Consider the following 22,453-nt stretch of genomic DNA (forward strand, 5'->3'; position numbering starts at 1 on the left):
ACCCAGCCACCTACCAGATAGAACAAACAACTGTCGCTCTGCACATCAGCCCCTCAAAACTACATGGTAGCATAGGGCCAAATCATAGAGGGTCTTGAATGCCAGCGGAGCTATGGAAGAGAGAAAAGTTAAGTAATCTGATTGGTATTTTAGAAATAGAACACTGGCGGTTGTGAAGAAGATGGATGAGAGGAGGTAATCTAAAGCAGGAAGACCGGTTGGGGTAATAATCCAATACTTCAGATGATGCAGTAGGGCAAAAGCTGAGTGGCTAGGGAAAGGAAGCTTCGAGGAGAAGACCGGAGCAGCCTGGGAGCAGGCCTGTCCAGGTGGGGGACCGTCGAATGGGCCTCAGCTTGGCAGCCCCCGAGGTGGGCCTGGGCACCATGCCTGCCCCAGCTCTTAGGTAGGGCTGTGCCTCCTGCACATATGGCCCCAGAAGTTCAGGACAGGCAGTCCTCAGGGGCTCAGCCCAGATCCAGTCCTTTCTGGGCCCATCTACAGAGCCCTCTGCCCTATAGCTCAAGCCCCTGAGCAAGTGACATTTCCAGAGTACACTGTCACCACCAACTCCAGTGTCACAGCTCAGCCTGGGCTACAGAAAGCTGGGGCCTCTTCTCTGTTAATTTTCTCCAACTCCTCAGAGGCTGGGCCTCAGGCCCAGTGAAGTCACAGTTTGGGAGGCAGCCCTGGCTCCCTGCCGCCCACGGAGGCTATATTTGGAGCAAGACAACTCCCTACAGACATAGACTAGGGACCCACCCTGCAGCGCTGCCCCAACCAATTTTACCTATCCAAGCAGTGTGAGCGTCACTCACATTCGCACGTACCTGCTTATTCATTCTTTCGGTCCCTCACTGATTCATTCCCCATAGAGTTACTGATCCCCTCGTATGACGGGACAGGCACAGCAGGATGTATGGTGGGCACGTGTGTGTGTGTGTGCAAATATATGTGGGTATCTGTGTAGAAATGGGGATGGCAGAACATACTCTCAGCACCCTCCTCAGGGTTCCACGCTGCCTGTGACTCAGGATCGGGGCTCAGTGGCATCTGCGGGCACCTGTGAGCCTGTGCGTGCAGGCACCTGCTCTCCGAGGAGGCAGCTGTGACTCAGCTATACCCGGCAGTCTGTACGGTACCTGTGCGGATAGGACTGCGTGTGCCTCGGGAGCCCTTGCCCCCAGGGGGTGAGGGAAGCAGTTGTGACTGACTCAACTGCATTCCATGACTGGGTGCCCCCAGGCCAGCTGTGACTTTACACCTTGCTCACTTGCCAAGCCCAACAGCCGGTGCTGGGTGCACATATTCTGCACAGAGTGTGCAGGGACAAAGTCCCAAGTCAGAGGCCTCCAGTAAGCGATCTGGGCCCCACTGCTTCCGCCCCTCCCCTGGCAAAGGGCCCTCATCCCAACCTCTCCGGCCTGGCCTCCTAGAGCCTAGAGACTGTGCGACATGCGGACTCCTCCGTCTCCCCCACCCACGAGTGCCAGGTCTGCATACATTAGGAACCAGGCTGAGGGGTACAGAGCGGCCAGCCCGATCCATTTTCTTCCCATACTCCAACTTCTCCCATTTCAGCCATGATCACATCTTTCTCCACCTCCCAGTCGCAGCCTTAGCAGGCACAACCCCGGCAGCATTTCCAGTCTCTGGGGCTCCAGATCCCCAGCCTCAGCTATGGCACCGCCTGGTCCCTCCTTGTCTTCTTCCTCTGTGCTCCTTGACCCGTCTATCCCCGGCGGTCTCTCTCCTTATCTGCCCAAGGGTCTATCTTTGTCTCTTTCCGAGGCAGACTGTCTGCGGCAGAGGCTTCACAGGAGTGGAGGTGCTGACAGGGTGGGGGTGTGGGGAGGCCACTTGGTGTCGCTTCTTGAGCCTTATCAGCAAAACCGAAGTTCCTGCTCAGGGCTCAGGCTGGAATTTCGCCCTGGATGACCTTGCTCCGTTTGCTGGGGCCTCCGCAGGGACAGCCAGGGTCAGACCAGTCAGGAAACAGGCCCCTGCTTGTTGGCTGCTCCCCCTCCCTCCTCACCCACTCTCATCCCAGTCCTGGGGGGCCCCCAGCCAAGCCTGTCCACAGAGGACACAGAGGGGAGAGGACTGTCCCTTCCTAGGCTCTTACAGGAACAGGGCCCTGGCTGTGTGTGTTGGGGGCAGCAGGGAGGGGTGAGCCATGACCTGAATGCCTCAAACTACCAGCAGGGCACTTCCCAGGCCCCCCAAGCGGGCAGGCACTGCAGGCGTGTGGTACATGCCCAAGGGCTGGGAGAGGCTCTGAGTCCGGACATGTGGGTTTTGTCCCCCATCCACCACTGCCTGCCCTTGGGCAATTACCACATTCCCCTCATCCGTAAAGCAGGAAAAAAACGACACCTTTTTGGGCTGTTGATGACACAATGGTACTGCCCACGGCCGCCTCCGGTAGGCTCAGTGCCCGTGGGTTTCCTCAGTCCTTAGCAGACACGGCCACTACCCACTGGCGCTCCCACCCGCCCCAATGGGACCGCCCTGCTGCGGGTGCGACAAGGGACGGCAGGGTGGCCGGGAACATGGCCGCGGCGCACGCCTGCCACCTGGCGGCCCCCAGCGGCGTCGCCCAGGCCGGCATCCCGCATCCCCGGCTCTGCCTGGCCAAGCGCTGCAGGGACACAGGGTCATTCCCCCAAAAGGCACCAACAGCTCACTGCTCCTGGGTCTGGGCTGCTTCAGGACCTGCCAGGGAGACTCTGGATAGGGGGCTCGTCTCTTATGGGGGCGATCGTGACCCTCCTTCCAGCCGAAAGTAGGCCTGAGACCCCGGGCAACCATGGTCCATTGTCCCTGGAGGGTGGGGTTAGAGGGGTATTTTATTGTCTCTGCATACTTCCTTTGTCTCCATTTTCCACATTTGGTATGTACTACTTTGTGATGAGAAAAAACTACAAACATTTTTTTTAAAGATTTTATTTTGGGGAGTGGTCAAAGGGAAAGAGAGAGAATACCAAGCAGACGCTGCACCCAGCTTGAAACCGGGTTCAAGGATGCGGGGATGCGGGGCTAGATTCCACTACCCTGAGATCATGATCTGAGCTGAAATCAAGTCGGTTGGTTAACTGACTGGGCCACCCAAGAGCCCCCAAACGTTATTAAAAAAAAAAATAAAAAATCAGGGAGGGGGCCTAATTGACTTGTCCATCAGGGAATTTTGAAAGACTTTCTAGTATCTCTATTGGGAAAAATGGAGACTAGTATCTCTATTGGGAAAAATGGAGACTGATGGTCCATCCTTCACATAAGCTGGCATTAACTCTCTTAAGAAAGGCAAGAAAAAGTAGCCCCAGCCTCTGCACAGGGTGGTGGCGTTAATGCTCTAAACAGACCAGAAATTCTGTAGAAGAGAGTTGCTTGCAGGTCAGTCACTGTTGTCTCCTGTGAGCTCTGATCAGGCCCAGGCGACTATATCCAGGACATATTTGAGGACAAGGGTGTCGTGCCAAAGGGGCCATTAAAAAGCCAGCCTCTACTAAGTACCTACTCGGTGTCAATATAGCCATGAGGAGGATCTCCCACCCTTAAGGAGCCTTGGGCTTGGGCAGCTCAGTCAGCTAAGCGGCTGCCTTCAGCTCAGGTCACGTTCTCAGGGTCCTGGGATCGAGCCCCGAATCGGGCTCCCTGCTCAGCAAGTCTGCTTCTCCCTCGCCCTCTCCCTCAGTGATCTCTCTCGCTCTCACTCTCTCTCAAATAAAATCTTTAAAAGAAAAGGAGGAGCCTTGGGCTCACCGCTGAGAAAGCGCATCAGGGCTAGATAGCAGTGGGGAGCCTCACCCCACATGTGTTGAGACAGAATCAGCAAGAACATCAGAATTGGCAGCAGGAACAGTAGCTGGATGAGGCCCTGGGAGGTGGTAGTCCCAGACCCTTGAGATCCACTTCAGAGCCTGGCTGCGGCCCCCCCAAAGGGCCTGTGTGACTGGGAAGTGGGAGTCTCACTGGACAGGAGCCATCACCTTTAGGACCTCTGCCATGCAAACGTTTGCCAAATACAGGCCTTTGCAGGACACCGGCTATGGAAATGCAAAGAGAGCACGCTCCAGTGGCTTTGCATGATCACCTACTTCAGTCACCTACAGAATTTTCTCAGAGCCTGCCAGTTCACCAGCAATTTCTCGGTTGTGTCCTGGCCCAGCCAAGATGGAAAGCCCCTTCACCACCTGACTTTCTAAAGAAAATGCACCCAGATGAAGCAAGGCGGCCAGGGAGGGGCTGCGGGGAGAGCATGTCTTTGCAGTGTGGAGAAACCTGAACGGGTTTATATTCCCTCACCAGTGATGGACAGATGAACATCATGTGCTTCTAGGTGTGACACCCCCAGAAGGACACATGACCTGTGCAGGACCCCTCTGGGAATACAGAATCTAACTCAGGTGACAGAGTAAGGTAGAACTATGAGTAGAACCCAGGTCTGTGTCACTCTGAAATCCAGCCTCTTCCAGCTCAGCACTTTTTTTTTTTTAAAGATTTTATTCATTTACTTGACAGAGACAGAGGGATCACAAGTAGTCAGAGAGGCAGGCAGAGAGAGAGGAGGAAGCAGGTTCCCTGCTGAGCAGAGAGCCCGATGTGGGGCTCGATCCCAGGACCCTGAGATCATGACCCGAGCTGAAGGCAGAGGCTTTAACCCACTGAGCCACCCAGGTGCCCCCAGCTCAGCACTTTTGAAGGACATTGACTCCTTGTGATCTCGGGCTGAGAGGGCAGCCACGCTGGAAAAAAGCATTCTCCCTGTCCCTTTAGCCATCTTACAGCTCACCGTGCTGTGGGCAGTACAGGGCCTCGGGACTCAGGGGTGAAATCTTCTGCACACCTTTTTGGATTCCCTGTGTGTTCCTGCTAAGCGAGTATTTCGGAGGCAAATGGCCTCCAAATGGGAACAGAGAGCCCAGTTTGGCAGGATCAACAGCAGCGCTGATTCCTCTTCTCATCCCGGCCACCCTCCTCCACCGCAAAACCAGCCCGTGGGCTCACAGGGCGTCTTCCCCAGGGAGCTGGCCCACGATGGCCCATCAGGAGGGCAGGGGGCCTGAGATCAGAGCAGGGAGAATGTACAAAATGGGGCCCAGGGAGGCCTGCTCCCAGAGACCCCGTGTGGGCTGCAGGTCAGAGCAAAGCATCAGCTGAGGGGAAGAAGCAGGGTAGCAGGGACAGGAAATGAGGGGTTCGGATGGGGAGGGAGCGTCAGCTGCTAGCCTCAGGGGCTGAACGGAAAGGGGGCTGCCTGCCTCTCCCCCCTCCTCACACCTTGCTGGCTCTCAGCGAGGCGCCGTGGACCGCTGTTGAGGAGGTGGACCCAAACGGGGGAAAGGCTTGCATTCCTGTGGTACACAACCTAAAGAAACCGTGTGCAATGCCTGTGTAGAGGAGGAGGGATCTGAGGCTAGCTCGGGCTGGCATTCCCTGTCCACAGCAGCTTAGCCATGGCGTGGGGCCGAAGACACAGCAGCCTCAGGCCAGCAGAAGCTGAGCATAGGACTGGAGCGGGCACGGCCTTTCCTCCAGAGCAAGGTGAGGCATGGACATGCAACTGGCTGGTGATGGGGACAGAAATACATGGAGATGAACACGTTTGATGTCCAAGCTTAAAGGGGAGCCAGGGCAGGTACTGAACCACATCCTACGAGAGGCATTCCAGTGTGGACTTGGCTCCTCCCCTTCCAGGTCCTTCTCTGCAAAGTGAGGGGTTTGGACCCCCTGACCTCTAGGGACTAGCCAGTTCTAGCATTCTAGATGCACTACAGTTACCAACAGCCAACAGTACAAATATTGTGTCGAGTGGATGCATTTTACTTATAGAACAGCTGCCCATTTCCAGCTTCCCAGAAGGTTCACTTATGCTCTTTTGCAATCAACCACCCCGCCTACCCCAAGGTCACTCTACTTCTGATTTGGAAATCCACAGATTAGCTTTGCTGGTTCTGGAAATTACTATAATCACGCAGAATGTTCTCCGGTTTCTTTGCTCTACGTGATGTCTGTGAGATTCATTCATGTTTTCCCATCCTTCAGTGATGTGATATTTCTCATTACAATGTCGTGTCCTTTGGATACACCAGTTCGTCAGTCTCCCCGCCGGTGGGCGCTGAGTGGTTTCTGCTTTGGGGCCATCCCACCAAAGCTGCTGTGAACGACCCTCCCGCTGGGTCTTGGTGGGGACACAGACCTCAGTTCTCCTGGGGGTGGAACTGCTGACTGCTGGACACATGTTGTTTTTAGCTCTAGTAGATATTACCAAATAGCTTCCCCAAGCAGGGACGTGACTTTTATGGGCCTCAAAATGAGTATAAACAAACAAGGAAATAGAGGGGAAGAGAAAGAAACATATTCCTTAAACAATTCCCAGGACTGATCCTTTCGATACATTTTGAGTTCCTGCGGTGAACTGGGGACGGCTGGGCGGCGCGTCTGCGGCGCGTCTGCCGCACATGCTCGAGGCCTCAGGTGAGCCTGATCCCGGCTCCTCCGGCCGCCAAGCCTTGCGGGCCTCTGCTGAGGGGACAAGGCTCTGCCAAGCACAGCAGGCGCCAGTACAAGGCCCAGCAATGAACGCTCGTTCCTTACCAGCTGCTCAATGGTTGCGAGAGACCCTCTCTCTCCTGGAAAGAAAATCAAGCTCATGGTAACTTTCATATTTCAAACCTCAGCAACCTGCAACACAGAAAGACTTTAAAACATACCCAAGCAATTCCCTCCGGATCTTTGTGGAAAAGGCAAACTCAGGGCACCTGGGTGGCTCAGCGGTTAAGCGTCCGCCTTCGGCTCAGGTGCAGGAGGCCTGCTTCTCCCTCTCCCACTCCCCCGCTTGTGTTCCCTCTCTTGCTGTCTCTTTCTCTGTCAAATAAATAAAATGTTTAAAAAAAAAAAAAAGGCAAAACAATGAGAGTTTCTGAAGCATAGCACCCCACGCCGGCTGTGCCAGGCCTCCTGCCCTCGGCTCTCTGCCAGCTACCAGAGCAGGCAGCCTCTCTCCAGGACAACTCCTGGGACTCCTTTTTTTTTTTTTTTTTTTAAGATTTTATTTATTTATTTGACAGACACAGTGAGAGAGTGAGCACAAGCAGGGAGAGTGGGAGAGGGAGAAGCAGGTTCTCCACTGAGCAGGAAGCCCGATGTGGGGCTCCATCCCAGGACCCTGGGATCATGGCCTGAGCCGAAGGCAGACGCTTAATGAGTGAGCCACCCAGGCACCCCTACTCCTGGGACTCTTTGAGGGAAAACCCTGACTGTGTTCTGGGCACTAGAACTTGCCTTTCTGTAGAGCAGGTCTTCTCAATCTTGGCACCATCGACAGCTCAGGCCAGAGGACTCTTGGCTACAGGGAAGTGTCCCATGATTGTAGGAAGTTCGGCAGCATCTCTGGCCTCTACCCACCTAGACTGCCAGTAACAGTACCAGTTGAGACAACCGCAAATGTCCCCACACATTGCCAAATATCCCCTGGGGGAGGGGGGCACAAAAGTGTCCCCTGTTGAGAACCACTACAGTAGAGAAAGATGTTTAAGAAAACATTAGCGAGTGTGTTCTCTCCTTCTAGAAGGGAAAGATCAGCTTTCCAAGACACAACCAAGCTGGCCTGAGTGAGTGGGCTGGCTTAGCCCACAGTAGGCATTTCAGTCTTGGCAACCATGTGAGACCAAAACAAAAAACACACTATTTACTCTGGTAAAACTGAAAGAAAAACCAAAAGTCATAAAAAGAAAATTCAGGAAAGCAGAGGTTAAGCGGATTTGGAGGTAAGAGCAACAATGAGGGAGATATCTTAAAAGGTCCCGTTTGTGAGCGCACACGTCTGCCATGGTTTCCCACAGGAGTAACTCAAACACCAAACATGAAGACTTAGTTCACCTTGTGACCGCACTCATCTGGGGGTCCAAGCTCCAAACTCAGGGTTTTCAGGGAGTATCCCTCAACTCAAGTCCATCTCATTATGTGAAAATATACAGATAGCCACAAAACCTCACCCTGTTCTAGTAAATCAGGCAGTTTAAAATGCATGCTGTTCTTGTGTTTTTAATTTTCTAAGTCCATTTTACTAAAAACACACACACACAAAAAAAAACACCAAAAAAAACACAAAAAACCCAAACATACAAAACATTTTTAATATATCTTAGAAAATTAGCAAAAAATTAAGAAAGTTCAGCATATTACATTGTACAATATTTAGGTAAGAATGTTTGCAAATTATAAATATTTGTTCTCTTTCAACATAGGACATCATAAAAATACATTTTTAAAACTTTCTTCATGTGTAATTCCTATAAATGATCATATCCCTATTTATTAAGGAAAAGGCCTGATTATAACAAGCATTCACACACTCCTGAAATTTTCTGTACAGTAACTACAAAAAGCAAGGGGGTCTGGCAGCAGGTTGACCCTCCAGACCATTTTAAATATTAGAAAGAATTCAGTTAGTATCAAATCACCACTCCAATGGGGCTTAGTTCATCTCTGTGCTATCTTTCATTCCTCAGGATCTATCAGCCAAAGCACTCGCTCCCTTGAGTTGGGGCCACCTGGGCCAGGACGTGGATCAGCGGCAACGCATTGGGTAGAAAGCCCCACACAACTGCATCGGGGACCGCGAGCAGGGATAAGGGTCACATGCTGCCAGATGGCCAGAGCAGCAGTTGCAAGCCTCCTGGCCAGCGGCACCCGCAGCAGATCAGCGGGCTGGTTTAGAAGGCTGCGCTCGGAGACAGGGAACTGCTGCCACAGAGGAGGGAGAGCGACTCCGTCCCCCATGGCGGCTGACGGCGCCCCCCCCCGCGCGGTGTGTGCGCGGCTCACTTCCCACGAGCACCTGAGGGAGCTAAAGGGAATTTTCAGAAGCTGAAGTTTTCAAGGAAAGAGTAGATAAAGAGCTTGATAGTGTCGAATTTTTTTTCTTTTCAGGTGAGCCCTGATTTTCAGGCAGAGAAATCAGATGGCTTCCTTAGTATATTGACCTGATAGGAGGCACAGAAGGAAGATCAGAAGCGGCAAAGCCAGTTCCTGTGTCTTTAGCATCGAGCTTTCCAGCTCCACGGGGCTGTGCCCCGATGGGCCCGGCCCCTCACCCCCCTCACTCCGTGCTCCTCCTCCCCTTCCAGCTCTTCTCTCTCTCTTCCAGCTCTGCCTGGGTGAAAGCCGCAGGGCCCCAGTTAGTGATCAGGTGAGGGTGTTTGGAACCTAAGGGACAAACACACCTTAAATACAGGAAGTACCACACCCTTCAGTTAACATACCCATTTCCCCACAGAGAAAACAGTCACTTTCTCCTTTATTTCTCCTCTGAGGAATATCCATCAATGTCATACCCCCCAAAACCACCAGAAGACGAATGCAAAGGGAATTCCTGGGCCTTCTTATCTATTACAGGGCAAGTTACTCAAGAGCAATTGACCCCAAACAGCTTGGTTTCTATGTATTTGGACTAATGAAGACTTTTAGCACAATTCAAACACACAAATAAAAGAGAGGAAAAAATTGGGAGAATATCTGATTACTCCAAGGAGTGTGTTACCTGGCTCTATCAATCGAATTAATCCTTCATGCTGAGCCACTTTGTCTTTCCAGCTCTTGGTCTTACTAGTTGCCATCTCCAGCTTCTTCTTAACTCCCTGGAACACAAGGAGATTTTGGATGATGCAAACACAACAGGAGCTCAAGAGCCAAATAAAAAATGGCTGGGTGCTGACTCTATGATTGCGGGTTATTCCAGGAAATCCTCCCAGCCACTCTCAAGAGGAGCAACTCTTATTACCCCCATTTTACAGATGTGGAAACCAGATGCAGAGAGCTTGAGTAACCTGCCTGAGGTCAGCTAGGGGACCTACTGACACTGCTACACATGAACGGGTAAGACCCCTGTGTAAGCATCACGGCTCGCCACTCCTTGGCTCCAAACGCCACCTCCCCTGTCCTGTGTGTGACAGCAGGTAACTCTCCTTGCCAGTGGGCACCATTAAGGTTGGTCAGTAAAGGGCACTGAAGGGACACTGGAGGAAGGGCCTCTGCTTCCGGGTTCTACTGGACCCTTCTTGGTTGCTGAGAACCTGCCGCTCTTCTCAGCAGCTACTGTGGCAGGGGGCACCCCAGGGGCTCACCCCAGTGGCCAGAGGACAGCCTCCCAGTCATTGCTCTTTTGCCGTCCAGGGGGCCAAGGCCATGCTCTCTCCAAGGAGGTCGGGATCACAGTCATGGGCATAAGGGGCCAGGATCAAAGGGGGACCCTCTTCCAGCTGGGTCCCCTCTCTGGGTGCCCTGCTTCAGGCACAGAGGCATGGGCTGCTTCCTGTACCTGCCATTGCTGCCTCCTTAGAGTCTTCATTTCCTAGCAGGCAATCCCCTTATTGTGGCTAATAACTGCTTATATTAGACCTCTCCTGTTCAGATTACTGTGTGCCTTTTGACTGGACTTGACCTGATCCCCCTCACCACCTATAAAAACTACTACTACTCACAGCTAGGCAAAATTCTCACTACAGCTTCTTACAGCTAAGCAACTGTTGTTCTTTCTAAATGTTTAAGTTTTTACTTTAAGTCCAGTTAGGTAAGCCAGAGGACTAGATTAGTTTCGGGTGCTTAAACGTTTGTTTTGGAAACCTGAAATCCAGTCATCACCTCGTACTGCTCCAGCGCCTGCTTCCGCTCGAGCTCCAGCTGCGCCAGCTGCTCCATGGCTTCCTGCAGGGCCCGCTCTTTCATGACGCGCTGATTCTCCAGCTCCTGCTTCTCCGCCTCAGTCGTCTGAATGGCCTGCTGCTGCTCCAAGTGCCACTTTTCCAGTTCAGCCCTCTTGGAAGACTCTTCCTCGAGCAACCTGCGACACAGAGCGCTCAGGATCTAACCTGCCCGGGCGCCCACACCCGGCAGATGCCAGAGCCCCCGAGGCCATCTCAGCCAACCCCCTTCTTTCACAAGGAAGAAACGAGCCGCAGAGGCCCACATTCCTAAAGCTGGTAAGGCGACCCTTGCCGCCTGTCCTGCTCCTCTCTGTTGCACTCTTGTTTGAAAACAAATTAACATTTATGAGAGGTTTACTGTGCCACAAACTGGGCCAAGAACTAAGTGTATTTTCCTAATGAATCCCCACAATAAACTTAAGTGCTCTCAGCATTCATAGTTCAATGATGAAGAAAGTGAGGCACAAAAGCTAAGTGACCTGTACCACGTCATTCACCTGGCAGGTGGGAGGGCCAAGTTGTGAAATGTGCCTGGGCTGCTGTAACAGCAAAACATTTCTCATCTCGTACAGACCTACAACCAAGGACAATGCTAACAAACTAATTAAGTGAGGGAAGAAGGAGCCAACAGAAGGCAGACTAAATCAGCTCCCACTTGGCTGAACAATCACTACGTGTATGTCACTCCCTTGACTTCTCGACTGCTAACCCATCAGTTCTGCAAGGTACTGTCATCCCTCCAAATGAAGCAATAAAAAGTCAGGGTGTAAGTACATTACACAGCTAGTAGTGGATTTTTCACCAAGGTTTGTGTGACTCACTCCAAAAGGCTATCTTTGAGTCACAGGCTGCCTATCTAAAATATCGAGCTACAGAGGCTTTTAAATAAACTGAGGTACAGCCCAAACCTGTACCAAGTACAGACGGTGTGGTTAGATGCCGGCCCAGGACCAACACACTTCCAGTGGCCCAAACATCAGCATATTCTTCCAAAGCCAGCGAGAGGAGGAGTAAAGTGACGGACCAGATGGCCTCATGTCACCACCCCAAGCCCGCCGCCCCCCCCCCCCCCCCCCCCGCCCCGTGAGAACTTCCTCTGCGACACCCTGCAGGGTGCTTATCCGACTCTGCTCAAACCGTCTGAGGGATGGCCCGCCCACTGCTTCACGGATCCAGCAAGTTTATTTATGGGCAGCCGTGGAAAGTTCTTCCTAGACTAGGAATAGCTCTCCCATCCACTGCTCCTAGTTCTACACAGGACCGGCCACTCCTCCTTAGATGTCTTCCGGAGTGTAAGACCCACAGCTGAACACAACACTGCAAATGTGCTGTGACAAGTGTTTGTCCACCCACTCAATATGTGCATGTATGATGCACCTTCTGTGTGCTTTTCTAGGCACTGGTGAAACAACATGGAACAGGAAAGGCCTATTTTTTCATCCTAGTGGTAAGAGTATAGAAGGGGATGCACGTTTGCAGGTGTTCAGGCTGCCCGGTCTGAATCCCCTTCACGTGTCCAAGGAATCTGCACAATGGGCATCTTGATGGGAAGCAGGGCCCATCTCCCACTATGGAAGCCAAGGCCAGACCCCTGCCCTCCTGCCCTTTGGCAGCCAGGGCACAGTGGAAGCCCGAGATGGGCCTGCCTAAGCAGATGCATTAGGAAGAAACGAGACTCTGGAACTTGGACTCTGAAGCAACCGACACAAAAGAGCAAAGACAGTGGAGACTTTATCTTGCTGGAGGTGGGAGCATCCCGTGTTGAGTGACAGCAGAAGGCGTAGGGACCAACACATGGTGCCAGTGCTGACGTCAGTGGCATCCTCAGAGCGCTCTCCCCCCAGCCTGGCTGGTGCTGTGGCTGGGCTGCTCAGCCTTGGTTCATGCCTGTGTTCAGGCCTGGCGACCTGCCTGCTCTACACAGATGGAAAGCCTGTCTAGGGCCCTAGAAGCCAGGGTCTTCCAGGGCCCTAGACCAAGAGTAAACAAGTTGGCCAGCCAGCCAGGCCTCCAAGGTCTCTCCGGTCTGGCAGACACTCCTCCCTCTTCACCAGAACGTTAGTCATTCCTAGAAACAACATTCGCCCCAGCGAAGCACATAAAGACACAGGAGACAAACAGAAATGGCACCTGGCCTGAAGCTTCCGCACGGTCTCCTCGTCTTGCCGGGCCTGTCTCTCGTCCTCCAGGGCCTCCTGCAGCTTTAGATACATGTCTTCCAGCTCCCGGACTCTCTGCAAATACTGTTCCAGTTCAGAGGACTTCTGGGCAACTTGTTCTTCCATCTGCTGTCTGATCTGATGGGATAAAAGGGTCATGTTACACTCAGGCTGACTTTATCCCCAGGGAAGGTCTCCCGCTGCTCTCAAGGGGCTGTTCCTGATGGCCAGCCCTTGCCGCAGCCCAGCAGGGTGGGCAGGGCCCCGTCCCCCACTCCCAGACTGAAGATGGAGCCAGGAGAACACCGCAGCCAATACCAACACTGAGACCGCAGCACAGTCGGGGCCACAGGCTACAGCCCTCATGCTGTCTTTCTGCCCAGGGAACATTCCATCCCTTCCACTCCACACTTTAAGATTCAAGTCAAGAAAAATCGTTTCCCTGAATAATTTCTCTTTAAAGTCCTTTCTATTATACAACCACAACCTCTTTACCCATAGTCTTCTCTAAAAGGAATGAACCTCTGCCCAGTTAGAACAGCCAGAGGGAGGGTTAAAGGGGAAAGGGACGACTGACCAGCAGCCAGCGACTCCTCTTACCTGGCTGCCTCCAGGCCCCTCTTCTTCCTCCCTGGGGCACATCCAGCCTTGGGGGGACTCAAGCACCCAAGTTATCACCCTAACAAGTATATGGGTTCTCCTTTCTGTATTAAACAGTTTTGAATCTCAAAAATTGGAAGACAAGGATATCTCAATGTAACAGCACACCAGCATATGTGTTTGTGGTTTATAAAATATTCTCACTGCTCACTTCCTTGTCCCTAAGAGTCATGAGAGATCACATGACAACACCTCCAATGTAAAGAGAAAACTTATGCTCAAAAGCAGGAGTAGAGAAGAAAGAACCCAGCTCTTCTGGCTGTGAGTACAGCGCTCCTTCCCCCAACAGCTGCTTGCCTATGAACTTTTCTCTCCTAACATGAATATATCTATCTCAACTCCAAGCAACAAAAACTTAATAAATGTCACCAGCATCTATTTGATGGGCACTGGGCTCAGTACTCTCCCATACATTACAACTCCGCGTAAGACCTGTGTTCCAATGAACTAGCTAACCACCTCCAGCAGCCTGGCTCTTGGGTGTCTTGGGGGATGAATCAGAGCTTCTAAGGGAAGCAGACCAGAATTCATATGTTCTCATGATTTCAGAACCTCCCACTTTGCTCATGACAGAAGAGGAATGTCATGGAACCCGTGCTTACTTTTTCCATAGCTACTTATTTTCCAAGCCAGGACTCTTTGAGAAGGAAAAAGAATGCTGTTAATAATTATATCAGGATGGCAAGGACTAGCCCAGCAAACCAAGACATACAGTCACCCTAACCACAGTACTTATCACCCCATTCCATGAGTTTCTATTCTGGGGTACTAAAAGCAAGGCTTACATCTTTTACCTTTATATCCTTGGCCTGGTGGCTGGCACATAGGTGCTCAATAAGCCCATACCGAATGAAGAAACACAGAACTTCCCTAGAGCCCCCTGCAGGTCAGAAGCATAGCCCAGCTGACAAGCTGGCCTCCCTCCAGCCTCCCAGGCCTTGGTCCCTCCCCCTTCACCCAAACTGGCTCTGTGAGCGAAGGCAGCAGGTCCCAGGTTCCCAGCTGTGTGGCACTCACAAGCTTCTCTCGCTCCAGCTCTGTGCTGAACCTGGCCTGTAGTTCCACTTGAGTCTGAAGACGTTTCTTTTCTTCTTCTGCTGCACGAGATGCTGCTTCTTCCAGTTTCTACCCAATCAAAAACCCACCCCCAGAAAAGCAATAAATATTAGAGTGGAGGTGCATTAGGAAAGAAAAATGGTGGCACGTGGGTGGCTCAGTCGGTTAAGCATCTGACTTCAGCTCAGGTCATATTATCAGGGTCATGGGATAAAGCCCCACATTGGGCTCCACTCGGCACAGTCCGCTTGGGATTCTCTCTCCCCGCTCCCTCTCTCCTTCCCCGCTGCTCGCTCTTGCACATTCTCTCTCACTAATAAATGAATAAATCTTAAAAGCAAAGTCTCAAAAGACCTAACTTTACACTTCAAGGAACCAGAAAAAGAAAAAAATGAAGCCCAAAGTTAGTTAGAAGGAAAGTAACAAGGACTAGAGCAGAAATAAATAAAAGAGACCAGAAAGATAAGAGAAGATCAGTGAAACTAAGCTTGTTCTTAGAAAAGATAAACAAATTGACAAGTCTTTAGTTAGACTCACCAAGGAAAAAAGAGGATACCACAAACTACAAAGGATCATAAGAGATTAGGAATAATTATACACTAACAAATCAGACAACCCAGAAGAAATTTACAGATTCCTAAAAACATACAACCAATTTGATTACTAGAAGGAGATTCAATCAGTGATCAGAAACCTCCCCAAAAAAACAAGCTGTCCCAGGACCAGACAGTTTCACTAGTGAATTCTACCACACATCCAAAGAAGAAGTAATGTCTATTCTTCTCAAACTTTCCCTCCAAACTCATTTTATGAGGCCAGTGTTACCCTTATATCAAAAGCAAGAAAAGAAAATCAGGGGTTAGTATCCCTGATGAACACAGATGCAAAAATACTCAATAAAATATTAGCAAACCAAATTCAACAATACATTCAAAGGATCATATACCATGATCAAGTGGGATTTATTCTTTTGTATAATTTAAATTTTTGAACCCTATGATTATATTATCTATACAAAAGATTATGTATTTTCTAAAGAAACCACGTAGAAATAAAAGTTATTTGGCAGAGGAGCAGGATGAACAGGGAGAGCACAGAGGATTTTTAGGGAAGGGAAAATAAGCCTGAATGATACTGTAATGGTAAATACATGGCATTATACATTTGTCCAAACCCGCAGAATGCAGAACACCAGCATGAACATTAAGAGAAACTACGGACTTTGGGTGCTATGAGTATCAGTGCAGATTCATCAATTTTAACCAATGTACCACTCTGGAACGGGAGAGGCTGTGCGTGTGTTGACACCGGAGGGACATGGGAAATCTCTGTATCTTCCTTTCAAATTTTATTGTGAATCTAAAAGTGCCCTACAAAAATAAAGCATTTTTTCAAAAACAAACAAAAAAAAGTGGGCAGCCACCTTAAAGAAATGTATTAATTTACAAAAACTACATGATTTCTTGTTCTTTCTTCCAAATTAAGTGAAGCCAATCAAGTCTTACAAAACCCACAAACATTATTGAATTCCAGGTGATTAAAATATTCATCTAAGCAGTTTTTTTCCCTAAATATGTTTCAACGAAAGCTTGATGAATTTTATTTCTTTGTGAGAAAAGGAAAACTAAAGATTATTAAGGGATCTATAATAACTTCTCAACACTTAACAAATCCCAAATCAGTTTCTTAAATAATTCTGTAAATCGAGGTAGGAGGAGAGCTGTCTAGTTTGGCCTAGGCCTTGCCAGCTCTGGGCATACATTCACATAAAGCAGAGCAGGGCACCTATATCCTCATGGGAGACAGAGTTTAAAAGAGTCTAAAGGTTCAAAAAGATGCCAGATGGGTGAATCTCAAATGCATGATGCCAAGTCAAAGAACACAGTCTTGAAAACTTACATACTGAGCAGTTCCATTTATATCACAATTTGGAAAAGGCAAAAATACAGGAACAGAGAAAAGATGAGCAGTTGCGGGGGTTAGGAATTTGTGGACAGTCTGAGTACAGCGGGCAGTGTGAGGAAATTCTGTGGGGCAGTAGAATTGTTCTGCATTCTGTCTGTGCTGGTTACAAGAATCTAGACACATGTAAAAACTCACACAACTATATATAAACCATTAATCTTACTGTTTGTAAACTGCCAAAAAATTAAAACGAAAGAAAAAAGGACACCAGAACTTTCAAATTTTAGCAATACTCTATCCTAACTTGCGTAACAGGAGAGCCTGCTTCCTCCTCTCTCTCTCTGCCTGCCTCTCTGCCTACTTGTGATCTCTGTCAAATAAATAAATAAAATCTTTAAAAAAAAAAAAGGACACTGGAACTTTCAAATTTTGGCAATACTCTATCCTACTTGGGTAATAGTTTCAGGGGTATTCACTTTGTGATGCTTTCGGACACACTCTTTCGTACTCTCTTCTGTAGGACCTATTGCATAATTTTTAAAAAATTATGAAAGAAGGACAACCAGCCCAGATTTCCACCCCACTCTGCTAACATCCACTACTGCCATATGTACAGTGGATGATGGAAGCAGTGATCACATACTACAGGTGCTCATCCTAGTGGGATGTTTTAAAAACTTACGGGAGTTTTTAAAGAAAACATTACAGCAGAAAGGCAAGATGCAAGAGTGATTCAGGAGGAAGAGCAACAAGACCTAAGAAGCTGCTTTTAGAAAGTAGGCATGTCGGGGCACCTGGGTGGCTCAGCTGTTAAGCGCCTGCCTTCGGCTTGGGTTATGATCCTGAAGTCCTGGGACAGAGCCCCACATTGGGTTCCCTGCTCAGCAGGGAGTCCGCTTCTCCCTCTGCCCTTCATCCTGCTCGTGCTATCTCTCTCTCAAATAAATAAATAAAGTCTTAAAAAAAAAAGAAGAAAGAAAGTAGGTAAGCTCTCTGGAAAACAGTATGAAGAGTCCTCAAAAAGTTAAAAGTAGGGCTATCCTATGACCCAGCAAAGGATGCAAACATAGTGATTCTGCACCCCAAAGTTTATAACAGCAATGTCCACAATAGCTAAAATATGGAAAGAGCCCAGATGTCCATCAACAGATGAATGGATAAAGATGTGGCGTATATATACTCGACAATCAAAAAGAATGAAATCTTGTCATTTGCAACAACATGGATGGAACCAGAAGGTATTATGCTACGCAAAATAAGTCAGAGAAGGACAAATACCATATGATTTCACTCGTACATGGAATTTAAGAAACAAAACAGATGAACATAGAGGAAGAGAAGGAAAAATAAAATAGATGAAAACAAAGAGCAAATCATAAGAGACTCTTAACTATAGGAAACAAACAGGGTTACTGGAGGGGAGGTGAGTGGGGATGGGGTAACTGTGATGGGCATTAAGGAGGGCACATGATATAATGAGCACTGGGTGTTGTATGCAACTGATGAATCACTAATAATATACTATATGTTAACTAAATTGGATTTAAATTAAAAATTTAAAAAGAGGGGCGCCTGGGTGGCTCAGTGGGTTAAGCCTCTGCCTTCAGCTCAGGTCATGATCTCAGGGTCCTGGGATCGAGCCCCACATCGGGCTTTCCGCTCAGCGGGGAGCCTGCCTCCCCTCCCCCACTCTCTCTCTGCCTGCTTCTCCACCTACTTGTGATTTCTGCCTGTCAAATAAATAAATAAAACTTAAAAAAAAATTTAAAAAGAAAGGTATGATGGATAGGAGCAACTTTCTAGCTTCGTACACCCACATTAATTCCTAAGGTTACAAAAGTACTAGAAAATTCTTTGTGAATCTACTCAGAGGATGTCAGCACAAAGTGTGGCATCTCCATGGACTAGAAAGGGAGAACCCCACCAGGAATGTGGGGGCTTATATTGTGAGTATCTCCCATACTCCACAGCAAAGGTGCTACAAAAGAGATAGGAGACACAAAAGGGTCTTTGATCTTGTAGACAGCAGGTGCTCACTGATTCAAGGCAGAAACAAGGAGAGTGTCCATACAATGAGGACCGTCACCTCCAGAACTATGATACAGCTGAGCAACAAGGTTTTCCAATGAATGTCAATTATCCTATACAATCAATAGTACTTGATCTCCTAGCCCAGAGATGGAAGGAGAAATTGACCCAGACTGTATCTTTGATTCCAAAAGGTAAGTGAGACCCACAGTTCTATACTAAGAGTATTCATAAGTAAAGCTAGCGGGGGGGCACTGAAAAAGCAACACATCACGCCCAGGTCACCAAAAGTGACCTTGACATGGAGGAAATAAAATTTCTCATCTTTCTCTGACAAAATTCAACTGTGCTCACTATTCTTATACATGTTCTTGTCCGGTCAATGAAATGGCTTGCTGACCTGAGGCCCTCATATTTTCAAGGCTGGTTAAACCAGGATGTCTCACTCAGCAATCTAGATACACTTCCTGAGAAAATAATTTACCAAAGAAGCTGTCTAAAACTGCACGCACCTGGTCTTGGTAGACCCAAAGCTTGTCAGGAAGGTAGCTGTGGCCCCTACAAGGGAAGGGAGAGCCCCCCCAGCCCGGTGTCCACACCCACCTTCCTCACGGTCTCCAGCTCCTGCTGCTTGTTTTCGTTGGCAGCCTGGAGCTCCTTCATCTGTCGCTCCAGCTCCTCCTGCTCAGCCAGCAGCTTCTTCCGCAGTTCTTTCCGACGCTGGCGGGCTTCTTTATGTGGTGGGGGACTGCCCAACTTCAACAGATGGATAGTAGAATGAATGGCTGTAAAAGGTGTAGGACAGAAAAAGGGATGAACTGTTTATTCTTCATAAGCCTAAAATGCGGATGGCATAGTGGGAAGAAAACCAGAGGCCCAGTGGACATTCTGCTTCTGCCACTGAGTCATAACCTGCAGCATCGGTCTCCTCATCTTTGAAATGAAAGATGTGATCTCCAGAGTCCCTTCTAGCTCCAAAATTCCATAACTGCGTATCTACTCTTAAACAGATACTTCACACGGGAATAGTGCACACAATTGAAGAACTTACAACACTTTCAATTCCCTTCTCTGTATTTCTAAAAAGGCCAAATAAGAACAAGAAGTAGTAAGAGCTGAGATTCAAACTTCCTGATATTTGATTTGCTACATGCTGGGTTCAGTCTGCCCTTATCTATGCCTTATGAAACCATATCCTTATACACTCCCTTCCTGAGATGGTAAGAGTAGCTAGCATTTATTGAATACTTGCTGTATGTGTATCTTTACATGCATCATCTCATTTTTATGTATTTTCCTGATTGTTTTAATTAATTTTTTGAACAGCTATTACTTTCACATTGTTCAAATTCAAAAGCATGGAAAGTCATACAGGAAAAGTCTCCCTCCTGCTCCTATCCCAAGTTCTGGCTTCCCCTCTCCATTACCAACTAATGTTAACAGTTTCTTGTGCATCTTTTCTAGAGATATTTTAAACATATACAAATAAATATGCATATGCATCCTCCATCTTCTTTTGACATAATACACTCTTCTGAGCCTTGGTTATTTTCACTTAATTTATCTTAGATAGCTTTCTGTATAAAGCATTATACTGGGCACCTGGGTAGCTCAGTCGGTTGAGTGTCTGCCTTCGGCTGGAGTCATGAGCCCAACGTCTGGGATTGACATCAGGTTCCCTATTCAGCGGGGAGTTTTCTTCTCTCTCTCTCCCTCTCCCCCTCCCCCTGCTCATGCTCTCTCTCATTCACACACACACACACACACACACTCTCTCTCTCTCTCTAATAAAATCTTTTAAAATAAGTAAAACAAATAAATAAAACATTATACATACTGTACAGAACTGTTTCTTCTATCATTTATTCAACCATTTTGCAATTAATGGACATTTAGGTTATCTACAATCTACCACATTTCTGCAATGATGTGCCATTTTTTAAATGTGCAAGTGTATCTTCATTATCTGTTAACCCTCACAAAAACCTTAAGAGGTAGGTACTATTTTTTTAAAAGATTTTATTTATTCAGACGAACCACAAGAGACTATGGACTCTGAGGAACTAAGGGATTAGGAGGGGAGGGGGGTGAGGCGTTGCGTGGGCCTGGTGGTGGGTATTGTGGAGGGCATGTATTGCATGGAGCACAGGGTGTGGTGCATAAACAATGAATTCTGGAACATTGAAAAGAAATTAAAAAATAAAAATTTTTAAAAATTATGTATAACTTCACTTGAAACAACAAAGAAGACTTCTATCAGTTAAAAAAAGAAAGATTCATTCATTTGAGAGAGAGGTAGTGAGAGCATGAGCAGGGAGGAGAGGGGGAAGCAGGCTCCCCACTGAGCAAGGAGCCTGATGCGGGACTCAATCCCAGGACCCGGAGATCATGACCTGAGCCAAAGACAGATGCTTAACCAACTGAGCCACCCAGCTGCCCCAAGATGTTGGTACTATTATTATCCCCATTCTATGGAAAAGGAAAAACAGCTACAAAATTCATAATTCAAGTGACCTAGGAAAGGGGATTTAAACCTAGGTGCACTTGCCTCAAAATCTTAAGCCACATCAAAATGACCAAAATTTTCAGTATAATTGTACTTATGTCCAAGAATATCATATTCAGAAGCTCCTTTCATGACTAAAAAAGAAAATCTCATATGTAGTGTTTCATTCTTTACTAATTTTAGAATACTTTATAAGTTATTAAATCAAAAGTTTGTGTTCTTAAAATAATTATTTAAAACTAGTGATTTCTTATGAAAATAACAGATCTTTTTTTTAAATAACAGATCTTAAAAATTACTGGAAATATTCTAAAGTGATTGCATTATTCCTCTTTTGTTTTCTGTTTATTAAAAATTCAAGATGGTCACTTAAAAATCCTTCTAGTTCTTAAAAGTAGAAGTTCCATTCTCTTCAAACAATAAAAGTTAATAAAACCTAAAATACCCAGTCTATAATTTTCCCATAATCTTATTATGCAAATGAAACTGATGAAAACTTCGGGAACTCTTCTCAATTTGTTTTTCTTTCAGCTACTATGCTGCAGGCAAAAAAGAGAACAATGCCTTTAGCATCTTTAATGAGATTAAAATACAAAGTCAGAGCTCTCAAATTATATCTTGACAAATAATAAAAACTGTCTTACCTTGAATCCACTCCTGTTTCTTCTTCTTATCTGAGGCACTGATTTCAAAGGTCTTATCAAAACATTTTATGAGAAAAAGACATTTCTTCCCATCTTTGTCAGGCAAGGACTAACACAGAAAGCAAAATCAGTTTTTTTTTATTTTATTTTTAAGCATTTAAATTTAATCTCAATTATTTATACAAATCCAGCTGAAATTCAACATCAAGAGCATATTTCTGATTTACAAAATGCTACTCTCTAGGCAACATTACCTATGGTAACAATGACCCCTGATTAGGATACTTCATCTGGACTGCGAGAACCACCCAACACCTGCTTTGGCTCTCCCGAGCACAGGAACTCTTGCATGTGAGCACACCCCTTACAGGAACCCTGGAAGGTATATCCACATTGTTACAACAGGTACTGACCCAGTGCACTACTAGACTACTAAGCCAGGGTGATTCCCATGTCCGCCTGATGCAGATCCATTCTCTTTGCACTTGAGCTGTTATTAAGAGCAAGCTGTAGCTCCTGTTCTATATCCGTAAGCAGACTGGTATGGCCTATGGTAAATCTTGTGAGTCTCCATGTTTAGCCAAATCTAAGAAGACCCCTTCATGGACAGTGCACACCCTGGGGTATTAATATAGCTACACTATTTCATCCATCAAAATACACTGTCATTTATGAGCAAGATTTTAGGTAATTTAAATGTTCTTCATCAAATACAGATGTGATGATAGTTCAGATATAAATTAAAACTCAAAATTTATGTTTCTTCAAGGCTTCACTTCTTTACAGAAT

General features: G+C 47.6%; 1 protein-coding gene across 2 annotated transcripts in view; it reads right to left on the reverse strand.

Moving 5' to 3' along the window:
• Positions 1–8,117: 8,117 nt before the first annotated feature.
• Positions 8,118–22,453, reverse strand: part of SWAP70 (switching B cell complex subunit SWAP70) — a 67,553-nt gene continuing 53,217 nt past the window's right edge. For both annotated transcript variants that reach the window (XM_004751960.3, XM_004751961.3), the window contains 7 exons: positions 21,665–21,773; positions 19,118–19,299; positions 14,543–14,650; positions 12,837–13,003; positions 10,645–10,843; positions 9,545–9,641; positions 8,118–9,210 (listed from right to left, as the gene is read on the reverse strand). In XM_004751960.3, coding sequence (XP_004752017.1) covers positions 9,104–9,210; positions 9,545–9,641; positions 10,645–10,843; positions 12,837–13,003; positions 14,543–14,650; positions 19,118–19,299; positions 21,665–21,773 — 969 coding nt within the window. In that variant the 3' untranslated portion in view covers positions 8,118–9,103. The remainder of the gene's footprint in view (positions 9,211–9,544; positions 9,642–10,644; positions 10,844–12,836; positions 13,004–14,542; positions 14,651–19,117; positions 19,300–21,664; positions 21,774–22,453) is intronic.

The sequence above is a fragment of the Mustela putorius genome, unplaced genomic scaffold (assembly GCF_011764305.1).
Source record: "Mustela putorius furo isolate JIRA1106 unplaced genomic scaffold, ASM1176430v1.1 tig00003859_pilon_pilon_pilon, whole genome shotgun sequence".
In the NCBI taxonomy this organism is placed as follows: Eukaryota; Metazoa; Chordata; class Mammalia; order Carnivora; family Mustelidae; genus Mustela; species Mustela putorius.